This window comes from Cervus canadensis, chromosome 21, assembly GCF_019320065.1.
Source record: "Cervus canadensis isolate Bull #8, Minnesota chromosome 21, ASM1932006v1, whole genome shotgun sequence".
NCBI lineage: Eukaryota > Metazoa > Chordata > Mammalia > Artiodactyla > Cervidae > Cervus > Cervus canadensis.
The window spans coordinates 44948652-44967137 of NC_057406.1; the positions used below are offsets into that span (position 1 = coordinate 44948652).

The 18486-nt window shown below is 40.3% G+C and overlaps 1 protein-coding gene and 1 non-coding gene across 2 annotated transcripts in view; one reads left to right on the forward strand and one right to left on the reverse strand.

The window, feature by feature from the left end:
* The window catches only part of CFAP54 (cilia and flagella associated protein 54), a 291046-nt gene that overhangs the window by 20285 nt on the left and 252275 nt on the right, over nucleotides 1-18486 (forward strand). Inside the window, exons 5-11 of the mRNA XM_043440645.1 lie at nucleotides 2383-2441; nucleotides 7383-7526; nucleotides 9306-9419; nucleotides 9538-9639; nucleotides 15136-15334; nucleotides 17825-18006; nucleotides 18089-18245. Of these exons, the coding sequence (XP_043296580.1) occupies nucleotides 2383-2441; nucleotides 7383-7526; nucleotides 9306-9419; nucleotides 9538-9639; nucleotides 15136-15334; nucleotides 17825-18006; nucleotides 18089-18245 (957 nt within the window). The remainder of the gene's footprint in view (nucleotides 1-2382; nucleotides 2442-7382; nucleotides 7527-9305; nucleotides 9420-9537; nucleotides 9640-15135; nucleotides 15335-17824; nucleotides 18007-18088; nucleotides 18246-18486) is intronic.
* TRNAG-ACC lies at nucleotides 4847-4918 on the reverse strand. The gene has a single exon. It is a non-coding gene; the product is annotated as a tRNA-Gly (tRNA).

Genomic DNA, 18486 nt, shown 5'->3' on the forward strand with positions numbered 1-18486 from the left:
AGTCAAGAGTACAGGAGTGGGTTGCCATTTCCTTCTCCAGGAGATCTTCCCGACCCAGGGATCAAACCCTCATCTCTTGCATTGGCAGGCAGATTCTTTTACTACTGAGCCACCTGGAAAGCCCCTGATGATGAGAGCTATGGAGGGAAATAAAGTCTAGAAAGGGATTAGTGAGAGTGATGGCTGGTCTGGGGCCTGGGCTGCAATTTTAAATAATGGTCAGGGTAGACTTCACTGGAGATTTGAATAAACACCTGGCTGAGACATCTGAGCATTCTGGGGAAGGGCATTCCAGCTGGGAGATTAGCAAGTGCAAAGACCTTGTAGTTTTAAAACTTTGGAATTTGAGTTGTGAAAAAATGACCTGCAGTCAATTTCTTAAAATACATTTGAATTTTCCTGCTAAACATTAACACTCTTTACTTTAATTGACTATTATACAATTATAAGAGCTGGTTTCTTAAGTTATTTAATCAATCTTGGTTCTTTCACAAAGTCTAACTGGGTAAATGAATATTGGATAATATTGGATAATATCTGACTTCCCAACTAACCTGAACCCAAATCATTTAAGCCTCCAAATAATCAGATTATATTGGTGGTGGCTGTCTTTGATGAAAAGGAGTCATATGTTAAGAAATCACTTGTCACAAGTCACAAGTCACTCTGTATCAGGGATTTGGTTAAAACATCAAACTAAGTTCCAGAGGCATTCTGAGATGTAAAGATTCAGTCTGTGCTCCATTTTGAACCATTTACTCTGTCCATTTGGCTTCTGCAGTGGAATCTGTAAGCCATGCCAATATCCTGAACCATCAGGGAAGAATTCTGTTATAGTCAGGATGCACTAGGGTGCAAAGATTAAAGGTACATCTTTGAAGTACCAAGTGCCCTTGTTATTCTTGAGGGCGGTCTCCTGGGGCTTTCTGAAGTCCCTCAGTTCCCATTGCTGAATGTTTGTCTGAGTTCCCTGCTCACACCTGAGTCGAGTGTTTTGTGAAGAGTCATGTCTCCTATGCATATCCTCACTAGGTGATTTTTTTCTAAGTAACACAGTTATACAGACCAGGTCAACAAAGCCAAGTTAAGAATGCTGAACCTGAGCTCTTACTAGCTCAGTAATTGTTCCTACTGGATCTTACTGGAGATAGATAATTCTACGTCATGAGAGCAGGCACATTACAAATGCTGAGGCCCTGAATGTGAAGGACTTAATTGCATTCTCTGTGAACTTTACGGTTGTTTAAGTGTTTAAGATTTTATTCAGTATATTTTGGTCACTGATTTGTGTCACGTTTATTATGCTAGCAGGTGTATTGTAATCAAGGGATGTGTGTTTTGGAGCAGGTGCTATTTTCTCAGAAGCTTTTTAAGTTTAAAAGCGAACATAGCATTTGTAATTGTTGAATTGTGGTGGTTATGAATTTTAGATCAGATATTTTATGGGAAATATTTAGATTGCTAGCCATTATAATTAAATGCCTTTTTAAAGCATGCTGTATTGTCTTTTGGGTTATGTTTATAGCCTGATAATATGTTTTCTATATAGAAAGATATACAGTGATGTCATTCTCCACTTGTCCACCAAATGCTGCCATGAAATGAGCCATCTATCTTCATTTAATTATTGGCCTGATTTAAAAAATGATCATACTTGAATGATCTTACATAGGAGTTGGAAATGGCATTTTTCATCAGAGTGCTTATGGGACGTACTTAATAATGGGATAGATATTATATGAAAATGAATATAATGTAACCTATTATGCATTATGAGTTTTAAATTATGAGTTTCCTTGTTGAGTATTGTGCTATATGATTAAATATGTATTCTAGTCTTATTTGGAGATAAATCTTTAGTTATGCAACTGTGAGGAAACCATGGGAACCGATTAAATTTTATATGAATTAATAAAACCACAAAGTACATACATTATGCTATTAAAATATCCTTTTGTTCAGTATATTTCAAAACTTAAACTTATATCTTGCTGTGGAGCTTGATCTGCATTTTCCTGGAAGAGCTTGGACTGTAACTTACAGCCCTGATACTAGTTGGCTAACCACATACCTCAGCTATGTCCCTGTCATGAGCTGGCTTTGTTTTATAGTAAGGTTCTCACTGACCAGTACTTTAAAATGCCTTTAAAGTAAGATTAAAAGTTTCCTGTGTTAACAGTTTTAAAATATGGCCATATTAATTCTTTTAAAAATTTAACTACAAGTTACAAAAAGTGTTGTAATGATTATAACTTTGGCCATTATCAGATTTTCTCATGAGAGAGTCATTTGTTTTGGGAACTACCAACTTAAACTATAGAAAGTGGAATGTAAAGTTCTATCATGTGACTATAAAACATATTAATCTTTTTCTCCATCTAGGTACCATTTACATTTACACTATTTGCAGAAAATTGATGATCAGAGGTCATTCTTCCAAGGTATGAAATTTATTGTCAGAATATCTTCTCCTGTATTTCCTGGTTGTCTTAAGACTTTTGTTAGCATTGAATGCTAAACAAAGAAAATTTAATGACTTAGTGTCACAAAAGTTAGTGGCTGTATCTGTATTACCAGGTATACTGTTTTTAGTTTTCCTTTAACATGATCGTAAATAAAAATGTAGACAGAAAAGTATTCATGAAAAGAAAGAATTTCCTAAATGGATAAATATTTCTCCAGGGCCCCTCAGTCTTTCAGATTAGTTGTAACTTGTTAATATGATACTGAATATCCATCTAATAACTACATCTCTAGGTAGGGTAACCATCCATTCTAGCTTGTCCAGGACAGTCCTGGTTTATGCCTGTTGTCCTGAAGTAATTACTAATAGTGCTCACTTTTACTTTTAAAAGTGTTGTAGTTTGGATGATAAACTGTGGTTAGCCTGTGTGTGACTTGCTATGGAACTTGGGCCACATTTGCTTGAAGAACTTGGCCTGTACTTATGGCCCAGCTACTCGATGGGTGAACAAACACCTCAGCCATGTCAGTCATGAACTGACGTTGTTTTATAGTAACATTCGCACTGACCTGCACTCACTGCCTAGTTTTAGCTGGAGGAAATGGCTTCTGTTGACTTCCTTACCATGTTGGTGGCACCTTTGTCTGCAGGAGACATATTTATTCCCTGTGTTCACTATCCAGTCATTGGAATGTAGGCCAAGAAAGGACAATATTCTCCCCTTGAGACCATGCTTGAGTTGTTGCTGGCATTTGCAACATTGCTATTTGAGTCTTCTCTATTGTATGTAAATACTTGCTCTGAATATTCGGACACTTGGGACAGATATTTTTTTCCCTTATTTCCTCAAAACATAGCCAAGTATCTTAAAAACTGACCATACTTAAAAAAATAGATGGCAAGATATTTGCATGCTTAACGGATAGCATTAATTGTGTGTTCTCTCTCTCTGTTTTGTTCCTTGCATTTAAAAACTCTATTACTGACAGTGACTTAGCAAACTCTATGCCAGCTTTTTGAGTGTGAATTAAAACAAGGAGAGGCTGTACCATATATAATGTAAATTTGGCCTACAGACTATTCCAACGATTCTCTATTCAGTTCCAGATGATTTCCTGAAAGGAATTTAGGAAATCTCCTGTTGTGCTTGCCGTGGCAACAAATAACTGCTTCACAGAATCACCACAGTTTGGTCTGCTTATAACATTTGTCTGGCAAAGCTTTGAAGGGCAGAGATGTCTGTGCCAACATTTAGCTGTTGGTGTTTGTACTTGCTAATGCTGAGGGAATTTTGATTTAACATGATAGCCATCTTAAAATAATTTCTTATTTATATTCTGTGTAAGATTTCTTCTCTCCCCCTCATATAACGTGAGTTTCTCACTGACAGAATAAGGAAGGCCTGAAGGAAGATCATTTCATAGCCCCAGTCTTGTGGAGTGGGAGTTGGGGGAGTGAGGAATGCAAGAATTTTGGGATGGTGGGTGGCTGCACAGTTGGCACTTGCAGATCAGGGTGGAATTCTTTCAGTGTATGTTCAGTGTAATAAGGTTCAAGGAAATTAATTTTTTACCCTGAAACTCACAAACCCTCAGCTGATGAGTCGACTCCTGAGCTGAGACTCTACATGGACATGATGGGTCCATTTAATGGGGACAAGCCCTTGGCAGTCCGGCCCCATCTGAATCCTCCTGATTTTGTAGCTACTTTAGAGTTCAAGTTCATTACAGTTCAAAACAGAAGGAGAAACAGACGCGGGGTCCTCAGGTTTTTTGTGGTGTCACCCCAGAGCAATCTAAACTCCTATCCCTATAGGATTTGGTAATTATGATTACCACTTATTATTGAATATTATCGAGTCCCTTCTGTGTGCTAAGTGCTGTGTGAAGGGCTCTGCATACACAATAATGCCTTGGTAGTCTTACGAGGGTGAGACCTTAAGACTATCATCACTGTCGTTTGTTGAATGAATGCTTACCATCTCTCAGGTATGCTTCCAAGCCATTTTCACGTATTACTCATTGAATCCTCATACCAGCACTTGGAGAAGGTAGCATTATCACTTTTATCTTACAGATGAGGAAGCTGAGGCCTGGAAAGGTTAATTTGCTCAAGGTTGCATATCTAGTTAGGATAGTTAGAGATGTAGCTGAGGCCAGAGCCGATGCCACTGTGTACTGCCCCTCAACCCCGTCAGAACATGGCGAGTCTGTTGACAAGTTCCGTGACCCACCCTGTTTTGGTTCATCTCTGCAAATGGAGGAGTTGTGTGGAAGCTCCTGATACAATGTTGAAATATTTTCTCTTTTATTTATTTGGCTGCACTGGGTCTTAGTTGCGGTACCTGGATTCTTTATTTTAGTTGAAGCATGCGGGATCTAGTTCCCTGATCAGGAATCCAACCTGGGCCCCTGCATTGGTAGTGCAGAATCCTCGCCACTGGACCACCAGGGAAGTCCCTGAATATTTTCTGACATGACTCTGAAGGTGTCCTGAAGACCAAGACTGCTCAGGGCTCTTCATAGATGGGAAGCACTTTTGAGCTGAGGCAGGCCACCAGCATACACTTAGCGAATGCAGGGAGGGCAGTTTTCGGAAGCCTGTTTCCCTGAAGACACGCGGCCATTTGCTTTCCTTTATGGTAAGGGCTGTAGTTTCTTCTAAGGCATTTGCAACTGTAATATAGTATTCAGCAAACATTAAAGAAGTCAGTAGAATCTATTCATTCTAAAAAAAAATGTTGATTTCTGTTTCACTTTCCTATGAAACCGAAATAGTTTGATCACATTTGTGACTTGAACAATGGTTGTCAGATTCTTCCACAGACCATCACATAAAGTTCAAGTCCAGACTGTAAAGTGCTTCTCTTTGCTGCCCCCAAAGGCTGTGAACTGAAATAAGTGACGCTGCACTGCCATCTCGTGGCTCAGCTGGTTAATCCTTGTGTGGGTCTTCCTACTTGACACCTTAACCATTCTCTTGCTAGGCTCCTAAAATTTGTTTTTTTCAAAATTTTGTTCTGTTTTCTTTTAATGAAGAGACTAGTCCTGCTGAAATAATCAAATTTTTTGTTAATAGAAGTAATTCTTTCTTTTATGGGTGAGAAAAAAATGCTGCAATCAAATTAAGTAGTTTTTTTTTGAAATGGCATTTCAGCTTTGAATTCTGAACGACGGTTTCTCAGAAACCCCAGTGGAATGATGGCTTTTTTTCTCTTTGCTGTAGTTGCCCCGTGTAGTCGGAACAATCCTGCTGCCCTTAGGAGTCCAGAGACCTGAACTCCAGCCCCAGTTCTGTCACTTCCAAGCAGTTTAGCCTCTTGGAGTCAGATTCGGTTACTTTTAAGGTTCCGTCTGGCACTAAAATCTGTGATGTGGGGTCTTTTATACTAAATCTGAGGCCACACCCAAATATTATGTGAACAACTGGTAAGTGTAGCTAGTTTTATTTTATTTTTAGCTAGTTTTATTTTGAAGTATGAAAATTTGAATACCAGGAATCCTGAGAACTTTGAAAGCCACGTGTATATAAAGGGGGAAAAATTTATACATGATTTAATCCCACACCCCGCAAACCACAACTATATGAATGCAAAAATCCACAATAGGATTTCTTTACAGCAGATAACGTGAAACTCAAGAATTTTGACAAGTGTTAATTCCATATTAGTTCACAGTGTGGCAAAATTAGCAAACAATGAGAGAAACAATTAAAGCAGCAATAAAGCAACCCCAGGTTGACTTAATAGAGATATAGGGACCAGAACCAGGGAGTGAGAGTTTCATTTTCTGTGGTCTAGTCGTATACTGTACAGGGACGCTGGCCACCTCGAATAATACCATGGTAAGAGAGGAAGCTCTGTCCTGGGAGGATAGAAGTGCTTGGGGATCTTTGTCCTGGAGAGTGCTGGGGAAGGGGCAGGCTGCATAGGTGCTTTCAGATCCTTGCAAGGCTGTAATTCTCAAGTTGAGTCTTGAGTGGTCTTGTGCTGCTCTAGAAGGCGTAACTAGGACGAATGCACTGGAGGTGTATCAAGGTGGTTGCGTTTCACGTTAACGAAGACCGTGTTTAGAAGTGTCTTCTGCCATGTGGCACACCCTTGTTGCTGGAGGTGGGAGCTTGTGGGCAGAGAAGGCGAGGGACATCAGGTGGTGGTGCTGCTGATGCTGAGGGAGTGAAATTAGATTCTCAGCCCCTTGATGCCATGATTACTAGATCGGGAACTGAAACTTTTCAGTGAAGGTCTGTCCTCAGTCCATCAACAGACATTTGTTGCTAATAACAATTGCATTGTTGCAGTTAGCTCCTTGGGCTTCCCTTCTGGCTCAGCTGGTAAAGAATCCACCTGCAATGCAGGAGACCCTGGTTTGATCCCTGCATCAGGACGATCCCCTGGAGAAGGGATAGATTATCCACTCCAGTACTTTTGGGCTTGCCTTGTGTAGCTCGGCTGGTAAAGAATCTGCCTGCAATGTGGGAGACCTGGGTTCAATCCTCTGTGTTGGGAAGATCCCCTGGAGAAGGGAAAGGCTACCCACTCCAGTATTTTGGCCTGGAGAATTTCATGGACTGAATAGTCCACGGGGTCACAAAGAGTCGGACACCACTGAGTCACTTTCACTTTCACGCCTTTCATTGTTAGCTCCTAGACTAGGGCTGACACTTGGTAAATGTTAATAAGAATAAGCTGAGTTCATAGGACTCTAGGAGCTAGGCAGGAAGACATTGCAAAATGACTGAGATTTTGAGTTCTTGAAATTCTTCTTTAACTTTTAAATGTTTAGCTTTTAGTTGACTATTTGTGTAGTTTTAGCATCAGTGACTTGTGCTCACCATTCTTCATTTGATTATATTGAATAAAAATTGGCATTATTCGCTTAAAATGAAGAGACATTCAGTCGTGCCCTTTCTGATTCAGGCCTTGGAATACCTCCTGTGGGCCAGTGTGTGTATGGAGTCCTCGGTGCCTCTCCTGTCCGTCAGGTACTTGACGTGGAGAGCGACTCTCTACACAGCTGTCTGCCAGTGCTGCTATGACTGCCAAGCTGGCGTTCACGGAGAGGTAGGCTACTTCTTGGGCCTCCCAGGGGGCACTAGCGGTGAAGAACCTGCCTGGCAATGCGGGAGACGTAAGAGATATGGCTTCAGTCCCTGGGTCCAGAAAATCCCGTGGAGGAGCACGTGGCAACTCACTCCAGTATCCTCGCCTGGAGAATCCCATGGACAGAGGAGCCTGGAGGGTTACAGTCCGCAGGGCTGCAAGGAGTCGAACACACTGAAGCGACTTAGCATGCATGCGTGCAGGCCCCTTTTAAATTAGGAGGATGCCAATACTTAAAAATACAACATATTCAGCATTTTCTTCATTAGATAAGTGGCAGGAAAACAGGCAAACCAACAAAACCCAAAGAACTGCAATGAAGCAAAGATACAAGTCCCAGGCTTTATTTGCAGACATTTGCCTGGTTTCTCCATTCTGTGAATCTCTTGCTTTTACTTTCTGCTTCCCCGTTTATTCTCTGTTCACTTCCACCATCTTTGCTCCTTTTCTGAATAAGATCTCTGATATCTTCCCTTCCTCTTTATATTCTTGTATGCAAGTCACTTCCCTTCCCTGTTTAGTTTTTATATCCCATGCTGTCTAGTATCTGTTTTGTTTTTCTCTGCTTGCAGCCACCATTTATTTAGTATACTCTGTTTCTTATTCCTCTTTTCCTGTATATATTTTTGATTAAATATTTGAAATGTAGCTTAACTGGTTGGGGCTTGTATTGACCTCTGCCACATCTCTGTGCGAATGAAATCTGGTACGCTCACTATAGCATGTAGTACTCTGCTTGTCAATGGATGGGGTCCTGGTGAAAATTAGAGACAGGCATTCCTTCCTTTGGACCACCCCATCCCTGCACCAGTGTGCATAACTTGGTGAGTGCAGTGGGGTCTGGATTTCAGCAGGAGAATAGCTTAATTCAGTCCTTGTGGGATACTTTTCTAGCCTAGGATACATTCTAGAAACTACTCACCATATATGCAGAGTTAGTCTTAGTGTACTAGTGGTGGCATATTGCTATAGCTATTAAATTTATCAGGGATAGACACATTCGTGTAGTTTTAAATTTGATTCCCATTGGAATTTTTTTCTTATTGAAAAATGTAACCCTTTATGTTACTATTATGTTCTAGAAACATCTTCATGAAAAATCATAAATTATAAATAAAATACTTGAAAGAACTGCTAAAATAAATTACAGGAATGAAACTCATTTTGCTATTATCTCTATCATAGCAATAGAGAATTATAGTAATGGTGATCTGATTAAATAAGCAAGCCTACCTTCTTCCTTTCCTCAGATATTAATAAATACTTTCTGTATGTTGGGTACTGGAAATAGAAAAATAAGCCCCTTTAAGGACCTCACAATTTAGTTGACAATGTGTACAGTTGAATAAATAATACAGCTGGTTTTGGTGGAAGAGTTAGAATTTGAGAAGAGCACTGAGGAGGGGTGTATGTGTGTGTATGTGCATGCATGTGCAATACGGGAGAAGTGATCATCTATAAGAAGCTACTCTGTAACCCAGAATTTGAATTTCCTTACTTTTCTGAATTCTAAAGTTAGTATAGTCAACATTTCATTGACTTTAGATTTACAGAAATTAGTGGTGCTTCTAGGAAATGATTGACGGGTCAGCACTATGGTCTAAAAAAGTCAGCATCAGCCTAGAGTTTAATTCACAAATTAAATAAAATGTCTGGGAGAGTGAAACATACTCTCTTGATACATTTGTAATCACTGTACTCTAACTTCTTATGAATTAAATTTATTTTAATTGCATGTAGGCATTTGCTCGTCGTGCTTTAGCTAAAATTGATGAGTTACGGCAACTGGAATTAATGAGTTCCTCACAACCACAGGAAGAATCCAGAGAATATTATAGAGAGGCCACAATAAAGGTATAAAAATTTCGTGAGATAAATCTGCTGTACTCTACAGATGATGAAGTACTTAATATCAGTAGTTGAGAAGCGTATCCCATTGATGCTTCATAAGTAATTCTTCTTTTTGAGGCAGATGGCAGTCATGATCTTCAAAAGAGGAGTATTTGAATCTAGAAGAAAAAACAAAAGTTTCTTTAGACCAAAGATAAGAGTTAACATAAAGGAAGCACAAACTGTAAGTCTCAGAACATCTTCTGTTTTTCAGACCATTTCTGCAGTGTTTATATTTTACCTCTGTGTCTGTAACGCTTGGTCGTTAGGCTCCGCTGGTGGCTCAGATGGTGTAGAATCTGCCTGCAATGCAGGAGACCCAGGTTTGATCCCTGAGTCGGGAAGATCCCTTGGAAAAGGGAATGGCTGCCCACTCCAGTACTCATTACTTGGAAAATCCCACCGACAGAGGAGCCTCGTGGGCTACAGTCAATGGGGTTGCAAAGTGGCCTATGACTAACGCTTTCACTGCTCAGTATTAAATCCTGCCCCCATCTGTGGTGACCTAGAAGGGCGGGATGGGGGCTGGGTTGGAGGGAGGCCCCAGAGGGTCAGGATGTTTGTATAAAAGCTGATTCACCTCGTTGTACAGCAGAAACCAACAGAACATTGTAAAGAGCATTCTTATCCTCCAGGTAAAAGAATACTGCCCCCAATCCCTGCAAATAGAAGAATGTCTTCCTGATTTGGACATGGTCTTGTTTCATCCTTTCCTCAGAGCTTTTGTACCTTCGCATAATCCTAGTTTTGTAATGTTAAAGGGCAAGAAGCTGAAGAAGAGCCTGGGAAAGGTTCTTCTGAGTGAGCCTTCTGAGTGAGACCGCAGAAGCCTTTTGACCACTTGGTGTCAGTTTTGAAGGTGTTGAGGATGGAGACGAAGTGGAGGCACCTTTTCTTACCAACTTCCGGTTTCATCTTTGGGAGTATTTAGGATGTAGGTTGGGCTTCCCTCATGGCTCAGTGGTAAAAGGATCCACCTGCCGATGCAGGAGACGTGGGTTTAATTCCTGGTTAGAGAAGATCCCATGGAGAAGGAAATGGCAGCCCACTCCAGTGTTGTTACCCCGGAAATCCTGTGGACCGAGAAACCAAAGAGTCAGACACACTTAGTGGCGAAAATGACAACAGAATGTAGCTGCACTAGAGTAGTAAACAACCCCCATGTCTCAGGGGGCTTTAAAACAATAATTTATTTCCCACTGGAGTCAAATGTTATTATCTGCTCATGACTGATGCTCAGGGCCAAATTGAGAGGTGATTCTCATTTGGAAAATTGCTGGGTTGTCCTGCCAGAGGAGACCTAGGTCGTTCTGCCAGAGGGGACCTAGGAGAGCTGTGGAGGACTTCACGTAGGGAGTGATGCTCAGTATGGAAGTGACTGCAGTCTTCTTCTCACACAGCCCCTGTTGGCCACAGGTATGTTTGGCCAGTTGCACTAAGGGAGGAGAGTGGGACATAAATGTGCCTGTGGGATCCTCTGCCCTTTCTCCCTCTGCCTTTTCCCCTCTCCCACTGTCTTCCCCTGGGCCATTCGGAGCCTCAGTGTTCCTTAAATCCCAGCTCTGTATATCTTTGCAGTGCTGTGTGACTGTTCTGGACAGCTGTAAACTCTCCTCTATGAGCTTCTGTGTACGGATTGAAAATGAAAGTGGAGGGGAAGCATATGAGCACTTTCTGACAGAAGAGATGTAGAATATCAGAACCTGGAAGGGATTTTGGAAATCATTTGGTTCAGTCCTTTTCTGTTATAGATGGGAAAAATAAATCCCAGAGTATTTAAGCCAGCTGCTGGCAACCCTTGAACCAGAATCCAGGTCTCTAGCCCAGGGTGTTCTAAATAATCCAATGACTGCTGTTCTCTTTCCTCATTTCTTCTTATAAACATTTGAGAGGGCTTCTTTTTTCTTTTAAATGAATCCAAATATTAAATGAAAATATTATTTGGACACAGTAACTTTTCATTGCTACTTAGTGTCCATGATATATTGACTGGTGAGCCCAGACATACAGTTCATCCCTTATTGACTCATGGTGTCTAACTGGTCGAGGGTGGTAACCTGTCAAATTGTAGATAATCCATTGGATGAGCCGTTGAGTAGCCTGCATCTGGTATCATTAAGTAATAACGCTATATTGTTTGTTAGAGAGCAGGGGTCATATTTTGCAGAATGTTCTGCTTTACGCTTATGAAATCATTTTATTATGTTTCTACAAAAGAAAATAATTTCAATATGCATTAAATCTATTTTATAAAAAATTTCTGAGTTTTTAGGTCAATTGTTAACTTGCAGTAAATCATTTTGACTCAAAGGATTGTTTTGTAGGACTATTAATTCAGACTTCTCATGATTGACCACTTAGTGATTCATTCAATAAATATTTTAAAGTAACTTCTCTGTGAACAAAATATGTAGAGGTTACGTTCTGGTGGGAAAATTACATAATAATAAGCAAATTAAAGCCTGTGATAAGAATTAAGGAGGAAATAATGGTGATGATTAAATGAGTTACATGTAATGCCCCTAGAATGTTTCTGGCACATGGTAGCTCCTTAGTAGTATTAGCTGTTACTGTTATTTATTTTTCATTCATTCATTTAGTAACCATGTATCAAAGGCCTGAAAGTGAAAGTGACGTTGCTCAGTCGTGTCTGACTCTTTGTGACCCCACTGACTGTAGCATACCAGGTTCCTCCGTCCATGGGATTTTCCAGGCAAGGGTACTGGAGTGGGTTGCCATTTCCTTCTCCAGAGGATCTTCCCAACCCAGGGACTGAACCTGGGTCTCCCACACTGAAGGCGGACACTAAGGCCTACTGTGGTCCAAGTGGTGGCACATATTAATAGAAAAGATGAAGTCACTGTTCTGTCTTTTTTGAGTGGCTTTGAAATAATAAGCAGGATTTGACTGGACGGGGAGAACAAGAAAACATTCTAAGTAAAGGACAAGAGCATGATAGTAGTTTGGAGGCAGCAGTAAGCAAAGGCTTTTGGCACACAGTGAGACAGTGACCCTGAGCTTGAACAGGGTGGCTGTATTATGCTGAGAAGTTAACACAGTAAGTCTCATGGCGTGGATCTCACGGGAGCCATGGTATTCAGGATTGGAACTTACCGCATGGGTTGTATCATTCAGCTTCTCATCCATCCTGACATTTTAAGAGCTATCTAGTATACCACAGGCATAGCTCAGTTGGTAAGGAATCTGCCTGCAATGCAGGTGACCCTGGTTCAATTCCTGGGTCAGGAAGATCCCCTGAAGAAGGGAAAGGCTACTCACTCCAGTATTCTGACCTGGAAAATTCCATGGACTGTATAATCCACAGGGTCACAAAGAGTCAGAAATGTCTGAGTGACTTTTTCACTTTTCACCCTAAGCAGTACATGTACCAGATTTGCCCAGTACTTTTTATTACTAGTATTTTAGTTGTTTTCCAATCCTTTGCTATTATAAATATTGATGTAGTCAACATCTTCAAGTATATTATTTTTTCCTTCTTTTGTTTCCTGCGGATAAAATTTAGGGTGTAGAATTTGAGTAAAGTTACAAACACTCTTATTTCTCTTGATGTATATTGCCAGATTGAATTTCTGAAATGAGTTCTCCAAGGTGACAACCTGCGTGTGCCAATTTCACCATTATCATTTTGATATTATTTCTTAATCTTTAAAATAATTAAGTTTTCATAAAATGGCTTGTTTTAACTTTATTGTTTTCATCCAGCTTTCCCTTACATTTGTGTTTACTCTTTATATTTTCTCTTTAGGTGAATTATCTTTCATAGTCTTTGACCATTTATCTACTAGAGATTTTAATTTTTGAATTATATTTGAATGGGCTCATTTTTTATAGACATGAATATTTTGTTTGTCATATTTGACAATTCAGTGTATTTTTATTACATTAGCTTTAAATATTTTTATAGACCTTTTAAAATCATTTGCTTGTTATTCATCTATAGATCTGATAAATATTCTAGTTCACTTTTTGTAGTTTCTCTACAATATTTTAAAAAACAAATTTCACTGTAATCTATCAGGGATTTACCATTTCATTTTGAATACTTCTAATTATTAGGAAGTTTATTATGTTGTTTAACTATAAAATTTTAAACATCTGTTTTAACCTATAACAAATATCTTAGAAGAAACCCTGAGCTCTGTTTGTAAAGCAAGAGGCATGAAGTTCAAGTTTTACTGAGTTTTTTTTTAATTGGAGTATAATCTCTTTACAATGTTGCATCAATTTCTGCTGTACAGCAAAGTGAACCAGCTCTATGTATATATATACCATCTCCCTCCTGGCTCTCTCTCCCCCCCCCCCCCCCCACTCTAGGTCATCACAGAGCACCGGGCTGAGCTCTCAGGATTATATAGCAGTTTCCCACTAGCTATCTATTTTACACATGGTTCAGATCAGTGACTCAGTCATGTCCAACTCTGCGACTCCATGGTCTACAGCACGCCAGCCTTCCCTGTTCATCACCTACTCCTGGAGCTTGCTCAAGCTCATGTTCATCAAGTTAGTGATGCCATCCAACCATCTCATTCTGTTGGCCCCTTCTCCTCCTGCCTTCAGTCTTTCCCAGCATCAGGGTCTTTCCAGTGAGTCAGTTCTTCACATCAGGTGGCCAAAGTACTGGAGCTTCACGGTAGTAGTGTATATATGTCAATCCTAATCTCCCAATTAATTCCACCCACCCCTTCTAGAGAAACGGCACAGATGAGTCTATTTACTGAGGGTTGTTGTTTTTTTTTTTTAAAACATATCAGTCAACCTAAGGGTTGAAAACACATAGACTCTAATAAGCAGGGAAGTTGGTGTTTGGAGAAAAATAGTCCAAAGCAGCTTTATTTCTGCTTTTGCTTTTCTGTCTTCCTCACTTTGCCTCAGGAAGATGAATGAAGCAAGGAAATCATGGGAAATATGGATGCCCGCTAACTGGACATGGATTCTAGAAAAGCCAACTAAAGCTATCTTTCTTATTTCCTGGTAATCTAAGTACAGAGAACAGGTCATTAGTCAGAGAAGAATGAAGTGTGTAGGTAGGTCATCTGCCAGGAGTGAACTCCTTTCAGGCAGACACAAAGTGGAGTGACGGGATCCGCAAGGGGCTGTGAGTGGCGCCTGCTTCTTTGTATCCAGTTGGTCAACTCTTCTTTACAGTTAGCTGCTGTAAGACCCGTTACTTATACTATAAAATATTATTTCCAATTTGAGTTTGGGGGCCTTCTTCGTTAGCATTTCCACAGGTTTTCTAAAAATGCTCCACCCAGACTCATTGACTCTCTGGAAGTTTGGTTGGTGAATCTAAAGAGCTCTCCTGAGAGATTCTTAGGCAACTCGAGTATCAGTTCCTCAGGGCTGTAAATAAGTTGCCACAGAGCATGTGGAGGCCAATGCTGTTGTTTATTAATAAAGTGCCTTTGTAGGCTGTCTCGGAAACACAAACATATAAAGAAAGAGCAAAGTCTTTGATGTAATGGTAGCACAACATAAACTGTAATAAAATCTGGAGTGACACCTCAAAAATGAAAACCCTGGAAGCAGCTGTCTCATCAGCAGGCCAGCCACTCTGTTAGCATTAATAAAGCGCACCTTATTCATCTTTGCCTTATGCCATCAGACATTGTAGAACTTTAAAAAAGTGGGCTGTATTTTTCTTTTTTTTAAATTCCAGATGCCATGGCCACGTACGGTCACAGAAAAGCTGTTGGAAGAGTTGTTTGATAGCACTGCCTCCCGCTTTCTGGCTGTCTTGGAAGCTCTCTCTGACTCAAATCGGCGAATACTACAGACTGGACCTGTTTTTACAGATGAAGTAGAAGTTCGTGATGTTGTCTCAGAACTGTTTATGGCAGGAAAAGAACTTTTAATAAGTAAATAAGTTGTTAAAATAATATTTTGTAAAAAATAAAAATAATATTTTGTGGTACAACATAAATAACAAAAATTTTAGCATGGTATTTGACACATAAGAAACTAATACCAATTTATTGATCTTTTTTCCTTAAAGATTTTTTTTTTTTTATGTAGAACATTTTTAAAGTCTTTAGTGAATTTGTTACAATATTGCTTCTGTTTTATTTTGTATTTTTGGTTTGCTAAGAGTTTTTAATTCTGAATAGTTGTTGAATTTTATTAAAACCTTTTTCTGGGTTTTTTGAGATTTATTGAGTTCATCAAATGGATGAACTTTTTTCTATTAATATGGTGAGTTACAGTGATTACTTATATAATCTTTAATCACTCCATATTCACTGCATATTTTTGGAATAATCTTAATCTGGAGGTGAGAATTATTCTTTTGATATATTGCTTGGTTTTCTTCCTAGTGGCTAATGTTTCTGTTCATGAGATTTCTTTTCTTACAAAGTCCTTTTTGGATTTTCCTCTCAAGGTCATGTTGGCCTCAATCAGAAGCTGAGCTTTCTACCCTCTTTTTCTATTATCTGGGAGAGTTTTTGTCAGATTGGTGTTATTTCTTGCTGAAAGTTTGAATTTTCTGGTGAAGGCATTTGGACCTGGAATTTTCTCCATGGAAATGTTTTAAACTATGGATTCCATTTCTTCTATAGATATAAAATAATTTAGAATTTTGTTTTCTTTAAACAAAACCTTCTGTTTGGTAAATACTACTTTGACTTTATATTTTCAAATTTTCGTAGAATAGTTTATGACATCATCATCACCTCCTGTGTGTGCTAAGTCTCTCCAGACCTGGCTGACTCTTTGCGCCCCGCGCACTGTAGCCCACCAGGCTCTTCTGTCCATGGGGTTCTCCAGGCAAGAATCCTGGAGGGGGTTGCCTTGCTGTCCTCTGATCTTCCTTACCCAGGGATCGAACCCGCATCTCCTCTGTTTCCTGCATTGGCAGGTGGGTTCTTTACCACTAGCACCACCTGGGAAGCCCTGTCATCTTCTAAGTGAGCTTAAAGATGTGCACGTGTGTGCCCATCTGAAGGCAAGGGGCCTTTGTACTGCAGTTCGGTCTCATCTTTTCTTCACGAGGAAGATACAAGATCTCAGAGGAGAATTTCTTTGACTTCCTTCACCCACAGCTGAAAATTTACCTTCATCTGCACCTTTCCTTTCCACTGTCTCTCATTAAAATGGAAGGGATGTTCTTCGTCTTCCCCTTTAGGTCTTTGGGCCATATCTCTGCAAATTGCCCCTTCATGCCTATCCAACTTCCTCCCCGAATTTCCTCCTCTTGTTAGAGTCAGATTTGTTGAAGGAATTGCCTGTGTTCCCTGTCCCATACTCCTCCCCTCCTACCTACACTTGGCAGTCTGCCGTCATGGACAGAGCGTCGTGGGCAACCTCCTTATTGTTCAGCTGAGAGTTGGTGCGCTTCCCCCTCTGCTTTCTGCAGCAGTTGTTGCTGACACCTTCCTCCTCGTTCAGTGCTCCCCTCTGCAGCCTTCCTGCCCGCCTGCCCTTCTGCTTGTTGGGGTTCTTTGCTCTTCTGTCCTTGGCAGCCTTCCATTGCTCGCAGCTGACCCGCTTACTTACTCACAGAGTGCGATGACTCTGGAGCCATGTCCCTATTTCAGGTCTCCTTTCTGACCTCCTAGTCTGTAATATCTCGCTGTGTATTTCGCTAGTTAACTCTTGCTAATTCTCTATTTTTGAGATTCTGGGTGGTCTTTCCTGACCGAACCTCCTACTCCACACCTAGGTTTGAGGCCCTTCTTATTTGTCCCCAGAGCATCCTGTGTTTGCTTACTAGGTTTTTTAAAAAATTTATTTAAAAAATATTTTATTTTTATAGATTTTATATTTTATTTTTATATTGAAAGAAAGTGAAAGGGAAAGTCACTCAGTCATGTCTGACTCTTTGCGACCCCGTGGACTATACAGTCCATGGATTTCTCCAGGCCAGAATACTGGAGTGGGTAGCCTTCCCCTTCTCCAGGGGATCTTCCCAACACAGGGATCAAACCCAGGTCTCCTGCATTGCAGGTGGATTCTTTACCGTCTGAGCCACAGGGGAAGTCTAAGAATATAGGAGTGGGTAGCCTACCCCTTCTCCAGGGCATCTTCCTGACCAGGAATTGACTTTTTATATCGTATTTTATTTATTCAGTGTGTTTTTGGCTGCTGTGCAGTGTGTGGGATCTTAGTTGCCAGACCAGGGATCAAATCTGAGCCCCCTGAAGTGGAGGCACAGAGTCTTAGTCACTGGACCACCAGGGAAGTCCTTGCCCGCTACGATTTCTTGTTTTCCCCGCCAGAGTGTGATCTCTGTGAAGGCGGGAGTTGTGTTTGCTTTTTTCGCTCTGTTTCCCGAGTGCCTGGCAGTGTCTGATATTTAATGTTTAGTAAATATTTCTTTGCACGAATGACCCCTCTCTTTTCTTTTCTAGTGTCAAATACTGGTGCAGATGGGATACTTGATTTTCCAAAAGCACGTCTTCTGGAACTTATTATAAAAAGGAAGAATCTTATTTCTGTGAATGCTGCCGTGAAATTTATAAAATTAGCTTTTATGTATGAGGAATGGAGTTTATTTGAATCTGCAGCTGGGCAGCTCATTGATTTTCTCCAGGTAATACATGCAAAACAATTGCTTTGTTTTTATGGTATTAACATGACGTTGAAGTGCTAATTGTGAGATACACTTTTCTTAGAGGCAGGATGAGCCAGAGTCAAAGAAAGCGGAAAAGGATTTACTACTTCTTGTTGCGATAGAACCTTTGATCAATGTAAAGAGAAACAAAGGTTTGATCTTTCCTTTTGACAACTACAAAGAAGGTCAAGTCTATGTAAAAAAAATTGCTGTTCATGGTGAGTGTTTATTTGCCCCTTTGAAAACTTAAGATGACTTTATACACTCTCTATAGATGAAGCGAGAGAAAGAATATTCCAGGTAGAGGGAGCAGAAGTGTAAAGGCCCTGAAGTGAGAGCATGCTTGGTTGTTGAAGGAATAGCAAGGAGGCAGATCTGGCTGGAGTGTTCTAGTGGTGCTACTGGCCTTGGAGAATGTGGTAAGAACCAAGGTCAGGGAAATAGCTGGGGGCCTGGTCT